Genomic DNA, 9,286 nt, shown 5'->3' with positions numbered 1-9,286 from the left:
ATGACCTGTGTGGGCCGCCGTAGGGCGGTCTCTTGTCGACCTCGTTTTTTACTGGCTGTGGGCAAAGTAGGCGGGGTGTCAAAGAGTGTGAGGAAGAGGGTGGCGGTGGTGGCTGTGACTGAACGGAGCCCGGTGACAGGATGGTGAGGACGGCGGTGGCAGCCACCGAGGCCTGGCTCTCGGTCTAGGAGCTGCGCCGTTAGGGGCCATAGGGAGTCTCTGAGCGAAAGCTTGGGCGAACCTGGACGTGTTGGCGGGCGAGGCCCAGGCCCGGGGGGAGGGCGAAGGAAGAAAGGGAGCGGCCACCTCCTGGTGCGGCTGGCACTGGCCCTGCACCCTCGCCCTCGGGGCCAGTCCAGGGGACGTCCGAGGGAAAAGGGCCCCCCTCAGTTAGTGTTGTCACGAGACCCACACACCCAGCCCTGGAAGGCCTCCATTTCCAGACGTTTCCCTGCTCCTTCCAGGCAAAAGCACCTCCCGCGGGTGGGGGTATGCTGGTTCCCACACACACGTCGCGAAATGGACCTCGCATGCAAAACGGGAAGTAGCGAGTAGAATTCCTACCCTTTTAAGTCTTCCATTTAGGGAGAGGAGATTAAAAACTAACTCCTTCGCCCCTCAGATAACATGCAGCTGCCATTGAAATGCGTAGTGTGCCCTCAGAGGGTTGCATTTGTACTTAAAATTGTTGAAAGCCCTTGTTTCTTCAAGATACTGTGAGCCTTACAGTAGGCTTCTTCAGTGATCTGTGAACTCCCTGAAATTGTTTGGAAATTTTTGTGAATATGTACTTTGTAATGACAGGGCCAGTGCTGGCGCCAGGGGGTGGTGAGAGGGGCTTTCTTTCAGGCTCCTCCCGCCCATTACTCCCCGCACCCTCAACAGATTTATTACCCTGAAGACTTTCCTGCCTAAAAACTGTTTCAAAAGGTGCTCTGATTATCTTGTTATTTATGTTAATAAGGTTAATTGTAAAGGGATTCCTCTCTCTGCTAGGCAGCCATTGCAATATAAGATTATCACAATTCTGGGACAAATGTTCTTTCAAGAATTGTGCCTTTCTCGCTCTCTTACAGTATAAAAGGCTTTAATCCCATCTTTGATACTTGCTTCTAAACAGACTCCAATGGTTGTTAGCCTTTCCCTCCTGTCACTCTGGAGCCAATGAAGAAGCAATAGAGACGTTTGGGATTTATACAGATTTGAAGTATCTGTGCTGTGCAATCATTTCCCACTTACAGGGACAACAATCTGTTGTCAAATTTATGTTTTAATTTGGAAACAGTTCCCTGACACACGATGTTTTCTGAAGTTGTTTTCAGCGGGGAACACATTTTCTTAGGATAGTCATAGTGATACATCACTTGTTATGTGAAAGAATTGTGCAGAAGTCAGTGTTGGCTGATTATTTTATGATTAGAAGCATTCTTTTGGCAAAGAAGCATAGAGACATTCAACATTTAGTATCAAGTGTCCACAGTAGATGGGCAGCAAATTCGTTTGTGGGGAAGGTGCAGTTCTAGCTGGCAAAAAGGATATGGATTTTTATCATCTTAGTTGCCAACTTCATTACTTGATCATGTATTCACTGCCCTGTTTTGGATCTTCTATAGAAAAATAACGAACTAGCTACAGCTTAATTTTCCAACGGCTAGAATTTTGAACATAAGAGAATTAAAATCAATACATCTGAGGAATAATTAGATCCTAAGAATCCAAAAAATGTCAGTGTTCATTTAAGCTATTACTGATGAATTTTTTAGATTGTCTCAAGAAAATCTAAACAGAATAGGAAACAAAAAGGTTGGGAGTTCAGGTCAAGAATAAGATTATGAAAAATAGAAAAAATTTGACAAGGGAGAATTTTAATAAGTGTGTGTGTTGTTTAAAAATATAGCAAATAGTTTTTTGGGTATTGTTGGAGCAAAGCTGATTTTTAACATTTTCTTTCATAACACTCAAAAATCATTAACAGTTGTTTGCATTTTCATTTGGATATAGGTTCTTTTTTTTTTTTTTGGTTTGTTTCTTTTTGTTGCTTTCTTTTAACATTGGTCATGTTTCACCCTTTTTTTCATCCCCTGTCTGCAATCAACTTCTTCATTCCACTAAGGCTGGGCACAGAGTAAGTTTCTTCTCTTAGCTGCTACTAACCGTGGTGGTTGGGTGACTGATACTGGGTTCCTCACCCTTTTAAAGTCTATCAGATAGGAAAAAACTAAATTCTCATTCTTTGATTGTGTTGGTTCCTGATTTGAATTTAACAAGACTGCCATTTCCAGCATCTATTGCTATTTTTTTTTAAATAAAACACCTTAATCTATCTCTAACTTGACCTGTCAAAGTGTGGAATTTAGCTAAGGACACTCCTCAAAATACATTTGTTATGTCACACTGTTTCCCTGCTGGAAACCAGAGGATTTTGTTCTCATAAAGATGCTTACTAATTTGAAAACATTTGTGTGGTCATTCATAAAGTCTTATTTTTTGATTGCTAATAGTTTTGGTACACGTGGGGATAACCCACATTACTTTATAGAATTTAGCTCATCAATTCTTATAAAGTACCATGTCTTAACTAATGTTCTTTCTAGAACATTCAGATTGAATAACTCAATAATTATTAGTCCCACACATTTTCAACCTGTTATAGACATTTAAGGAGCCCTGGTGGTACAGTGAAGGAGCTCTGGTGGCACAGTGCCTAAGGCATTTGACTGATAACCAGAAGGTTGGCTGTTCAAACCCAGCAGCCACTCCACAGAAGAAAGACTGGGCAATCTACTTCCGTAAAGATTTACCACCTTGGAAACCCAATAGAGAGGTTGCTATGAGTTGGAATTGACTTGATGGCAGTGGGTTTGGGTTTTTTTTTTTTTTTTTGGTTTGGTGGTACAGGGGTTAAGTGCTTGGCTGATGAGTGAAAAGTCTGGTTAGAACCCACCAGCTGCTCTTCAGGAGAAAGATGTGGCAGTCTGCTTCTGTAAAGATGTACAGCCTTGGAAACCCCATGGGGTAGTTTGACTATGCCTTGTAGGATTGCTACTGAGTCGCAGTCAACTCCATGGCAACAGGTTTGGTTTTTTTTTTTTTTTGGTTTTGGTTTTGGTTTTGGTTTTTATAGACATTTACCCTTTTATAATTTTTTTTTTAAATATAAAAAGCTATTTTTTACCTTTTTTCCCAAATGCCAGCTTCACACATTATGTATTTCAATCCACTTTTGAAGGGACTCCCCCTCTGAAGATGAGGATTGTTCTATCTCCAGGTACTTTTGTATTAGTTCCCAAAGAGGTGAAAATGTCATGGTGGTTTTCAGTTGTACAGATTGTTTTGCCCACTAAGATCTACACTGAAACACTGAGCAAATACCAGCTGAAACTACTGTTCTTTATAAAGAAGAAACTTATTTAACATTTTGAAGTGTGCTAATATTGTAACCCTGTGTTACTTCAGTTACTCTGTCCTCATAACACTTCTGTCCTCTGCACTCATTTTGATTTTTGTTGCAAAACATACCAAGCTTGTTTTAGTTAATCATTTTAATTTCACACATTTTATTTTTTGATTAATTTCAACTTACAAAGTCTGTGGTGGCAAAATTATTATCTAGTTTATGTATTTACTGTTTTCTCTGATCATATTAAGAAATAGTCATGCCTTCCTCAAAAGCAGTTAAAGCATATACATTTATTGATAGGATCTATATAAAAATATCCTATCAGAGTACTGAGGTGCTGACACTAATTGATCAACATGAAGAAATTGATTCTGTTATCCTTTGGAGCACAGAGATCATTTTAAAATAACCTTTTTGATAGTATTCTGTTAAATGGCTAAATATGTCAAATCTTGATTGTTTAAAATTAAAATTTTACGGGATTGAGTTTTTTTTCCTTTTTATATTTAAGAGCAAAATTTATTTTGTCATCTGAGACTATGCTGCAACTCTGAAACACCTACCTGCTAAACCCATCACTTATTTAGCTAATCCCCTTTTTAAACGTGTTCTAATGCACATGAAAGATTGTGAAAATACTATTTTTAAAATTTGTAAACTACACTGAGGGCACATAGGCATTTTCATCCAGACAATAAAAATAGGCGAGAAAGTGAGAATTTTTTAATAACGAAGGAAGATACCAAAGATTATAAATCAGAAAATCAGAAGCACATGTTTGCCCTGTTGAAACTGGAACTTGAGCTGTTTTTATACCTCTGTAATGTATCCTTAATAGTTTTAATTAACAAATATTATAATTTTTGGCTACTGTTCCTCCAAATAATCTGGTAAGCATAAATTATCGATTAACAGTTCCTCTTATGGGGAGGCTTTACATTACATTAAACATGTAAGCAGGTTGTTTACATTACAACTACATAAATAGAATTACCATATCAGATTTCAAAAATACCAAATTCCATATGACCCAGTAGTGTCTTTTTCATTTTGCAGGTTTTTTTATTCAATATAATTTATAGGTCTCTAATGAATCCCTTTAGAATGCTTGATTTTATTCTTGCTGATCAAAACAATTACCTGTATTGAGTATGCACAACTATTTGACCTCATAAAAGAAGATTAATTTAGAGTGTATTACCATCTGTGTGCTTCTTTACATGATCACAGTAGGAACTGTATGGCTAACTTCTGCTCTCTTTTGGGTTCTGGAATATCTGATGAGTTTAATGTAAAAGACGAGTGATGGGAGCACAATGTGGACAGGCAATTGTATTGGTATCGTCTATGTCTTATTTTCCGTGTTTAACATACATTATCTCACTTGACACTTTAAAGTTGGTGCTGGTGTTAGGAGATCTGCACATCCCACACCGCTGCAACAGTTTGCCGGCTAAATTCAAAAAGCTGCTGGTACCAGGAAAGATCCAGCATATTCTCTGCACTGGGAACCTTTGCACCAAAGAGAGTTATGATTATCTCAAGACTCTGGCTGGTGATGTTCACATTGTGAGAGGAGACTTCGATGAGGTGATGTAGCCCAAGTAGTTATATGTTCTTGTATATCTGTGTGTGTGTGTGTGTGTATATGTATCTTTTATTTTTTTTGTGGTTTTATCCTTTAGATGAAGGTTTCTCAATTAAGACTGTCTTTCTTTTTAAATTTTCCAAGTACAAAATTGTATTCTTGAACCTGCTTTTTAAACTGCGTACGTGCCCCCCCCCATTGTTTGAAAATCACTAATTAGGACTACCCAATAGACATATTAAATTACTTGTTCTAAATAAATTGATGCTGAGTAAAAGTGGCTGTGTTACTGTTTTTACAGTGCCAAATTTAGTTTATAAAATTTTTGTTAGACACGTCTCACCATCACCACCTCTACTGCTCTGCCCAAAACCACCATCATCACTTCCTGTATTGCAGCTCCCTGATTCTGTCCTTCCGCTCTCCAGAATTTTTCTCCAAATAGCAACTGGAATGACCCTTTTTTTTTTTTTTGTGATTTGGATGAAAATATACAGAGCAAATTCACTTTCCATACAGCAGTACACATACACTTTGTCTCATGACATTGACTACAATTTACCACAATGCAACAGCTCCCCTCCCACTTCCTCCCAAGAGTTACCTCTTCCCTGTGTCTATCCCTCCATGCACTCCTGCCCCCTAAGCTGTCTCCCTGTACATAAACAGCCCTTCTTTCTCTCATGATTATTCTCTCCAAGGAGTGCACCTACCTTAGGTAAATGTTCAACTCATATGCTTGTCTTTTGTTTGGCTGGAAGCCACAGCTGTGGGTTCAATTCCAGACCTGAAGGGCAGCTAGGGGCCATAGTCTCAGTGATTCCACCAGGCTCTATCAAACCAGCAAACCTGGTCCCCCTTTTGTTTTTTTTCCAAATAAATTTTGAGTTTTGTTCCACATTGTTCTCCCTCTCTATCCAGGATCTCCTTCGTAGATCCCCCTCCAAGTGGTTGACAGTGGCAGCCAGGCACCATCTAGTTCTTCTGGTCTCACAGTCGTATAGGCTACAGATCACATGGTGTACCAGTCGCTAGGACTAATTGTTTCCATGAATCTTTGGTTTTCTTCATTCTTCTTTGGTCTGGACAAGGAGAAACTCATCATTGCATCTAGATGGCTGCTTGCAAGCTTTTAAGATCCCAGTCGCTACTTACCAAAGTAGGAGGTGGAATAGTGTTTTGTATAGTATGTTAAGTCCGTTGAGCTTGATGTCCCCTGTGGCTATGGTCTCGAGCCCACAGGTTCAACTACTCGGTCCCTCTGGGTAGCTGGCTGTGACCAAGAAGTGACTACACCCCTGTCCCTTGTCAGCTGTACTATATACCTGCGAATTCAGATCATACAAATACACTTATAGGACCATTGTCTGCCAACCCTATACATGGTCTTGGGTACACTCCCTGGTACATAGACATACCTAATAGTTCAGCCCGTCCACCCATCTATCCACCCGTATACCCATGTTTGCCTTCACTGACAATGCAGTAGTGTATGTGTAAAAGGGTTCATCTTTGTTGTCTGCACCTCCCATGTACCTCTGTCTTCCTCTTCCTCAGTGCCACCATGTTGATCACTCTCATTTGGTACATTGCCCTTCTCTTCACTCAGTAGAATGATCCTTTTTAAATGAAATAAGATCACATCATGATTCTGCCGATCCCCCTCCCCTGGCTCCCTGTATCCAGGGTTGACATTAAGAGGGCATGAGGGAATTTTGGGAGGTGGTAGAACTGCTCTGTATCTTGATTGTAGTTGTGCACATATTGTAATGTGTGTTTGTGAGGAGTCATTGAGTTACACATTTACACCAGGGAGATACACTCCTTAGAACAATCAATCATGGGAGAACAGAACGGCAGTATTTGCACAGGAAGATAGTTCAGGGGGCAGGAATGCATAGGAAAGAAGGACACAGGGAAGAAGTAACCACAGAGAGGAAGTGAGAGAGCAGTATATTGTAGGGAACTACAGTCAGTGTCATGAAACAAAATGTGTATGAACTGCTGGATGGAAAATGAATTTGCTTTGTAAACTTTCACCCAAACCACAATAAAAAATTTTTTTAAAAAAGAATCATTGAGTAATATACCAAAAAGGGTGACTTGACTATATATAAATTAGACCTCAATAAACCTGACTTTAAAGAAAAAATCAAGTTAGGAGTTCTGGAGTTCCAACTTCACCCATTAGCTAATGATAAGATTTTCTTTTCTCAAGTGTAAAATATGCTTGGACTAGATGATTTTGAAGACACCACCTGCCAGTGCTAACACTGTAAAGTATGAAAAACTTACTTTGTGTTTCTGGAAATGAATGCTTTTTTAAATAACTTTTTTAGCCTGGTTGGTGCTAAAGACACAAAGGGCATAGTGTCTTTTAGGTTTTTAGTGCATTTGAAAAATTATTTGAATAGAGGTGGCATGAAGGTGAAAGAATGAGAAGAGAAAGGGACAAACTTTTTGTCAGTAATTAAATATACAAAACCAAATACACTGCCATTGAGCCTGATCCGACCCATAGTGATCCCTCCTTGGGTTTCCGAGGCAGTATCACTATGGAAGTACATTGCCCAACCTTCCTTCCAAGGAGTGGCTGGTGGGTTTGAACCTCCAGCCTTCTGGATAGCAGTCAGATGCCTTAGGCACTACGCCACCAGAGCTCCCAATTAAATATAGGTATGTTAAAAACATATTAGGGCCTCTGTGCTTTAGGAGCTCTGGGGATATAGTGTAATTGAGCAATCTACTTCCGTAGTGATAATATCTTGGAAACCCAAGGTGGGGTCTCTATGAGTGGAATCTGACTTGACAGCAGTGAGTTTGTTTTTTTGAGTTTGTTAACTGCTATTATTCTTTTAAGTTACATAACTAGTAAAGGCTAGAATATAATTTGAACACACCCTAGTTGACAGGTCATATGTCTAATATTCTTTGGTAGAGAAAAATCACAAATTTTGGGGAATAAGTTTTCTACAGCATGCCCAAGAGAGCCAGTAATCTCAAGAAAGAAATAAGAGAGTGCAGGATAAATGCCAATTCACCTGGAGTAAGCATAGTCGCAGCCTTAGAGACTGAGAAGAAATATGTTGGTTGTGTGTTACTATATCAAAATCTCACAAAGACTGAATATTTAAATGGGCTGACTTTTCAAACACTAACATATTTAAAATACTTATTTCCTTATGCCTGTTTCCCATTTTAGAATCTGAATTATCCAGAACAGAAAGTTGTGACTGTTGGACAGTTCAAAATTGGTTTGATCCATGGACATCAAGTTATCCCATGGGGAGATATGGCCAGCTTAGCCCTGTTGCAGAGGCAGTTTGATGTGGACATTCTTATCTCAGGACACACACACAAATTTGAAGCATTTGAGCATGAAAATAAATTCTACATTAACCCAGGTTCTGCCACTGGAGCATATAATGCCTTGGAAACGTGAGTAGTATGCATTTTGGAAATTTATAGAGTTTTAGTAAAGGTAATAATTGCACATACGACATTTCATAAATATGATCTTTATTTGTCTTTGGGGGTTGGCATAAGAATGATAACATCAGCAAATTATGCACTGCAACATTGTGTGTAATACATATTACTAATGATAAACTGTATCCAAAAAAAAAAACCAGACGGTCATAAGTGTGGTTCATCATAACTTGAATACATCATAAGTTGGGGACTACCAATTCAGAACAATGACATTATTTTTTCTTTCAGAAACATTATTCCTTCATTTGTGTTGATGGATATCCAGGCTTCTACAGTGGTCACTTACGTGTACCAGCTCATTGGAGATGATGTGAAAGTAGAACGAATCGAATACAAAAAGTCTTAAAGCTGGGCCTGTCTTGGTGATATTTCTATTTTGTTTTCTTTGCATTCCCTTGTTTAAATCAAGTAATTAAACATTTAAAGCCACAAATTGTACCAATTTTATAATAGTTTGCAGTAAAATGTAATATCTTCTATGTTAATACATAATTGCTAAAGCTTCGTGTAAGTGGTAAGAATGTATTTAGTTTACAGTATATGGTTTTCCTGAAAAAATATCTACCACATAGTAAATGATCAACTGTTAAGAAAAAAATCTATTCTGGTAAATAACTTCAAATATTTGGAACCTTATTACGAAAGTAGTGCATGAGGAGAAAGAATCTAGATGTTCTTGTATACACTTTTCTCCATTCAGGAATAAACTTTTATCTTCAATTTATACTCTTTTGATAACTTGTTTTTAATTTAAAAAACCATAAAAACAAGACGAAATGAAATTGTAGGTAAGTATTAAAAGTGAC

At 38.6% G+C, this 9,286-nt stretch overlaps 1 protein-coding gene across 1 annotated transcript; it reads left to right on the top strand.

The window, feature by feature from the left end:
• On the top strand, nt 1-8,826 carry VPS29 (VPS29 retromer complex component). The gene is made up of 5 exons (XM_042780601.1): nt 1-143; nt 965-1,075; nt 4,699-4,990; nt 8,191-8,426; nt 8,709-8,826. The coding sequence occupies exons 1-5, from the start codon at nt 1-3 to the stop codon at nt 8,824-8,826; spliced, it is 900 nt and encodes a 299-aa protein (XP_042636535.1).
• Nucleotides 8,827-9,286: the final 460 nt, after the last annotated feature.

Source organism: Orycteropus afer, unplaced genomic scaffold, assembly GCF_000298275.1.
Source record: "Orycteropus afer afer isolate SDZICR_OR568_19922 unplaced genomic scaffold, OryAfe1.0 scaffold00048, whole genome shotgun sequence".
NCBI classification, from domain to species: domain Eukaryota; kingdom Metazoa; phylum Chordata; class Mammalia; order Tubulidentata; family Orycteropodidae; genus Orycteropus; species Orycteropus afer.
The sequence above is the reverse complement of the archived record's forward strand: the minus strand, read 5'-3'. Positions and strand labels throughout refer to the sequence as shown.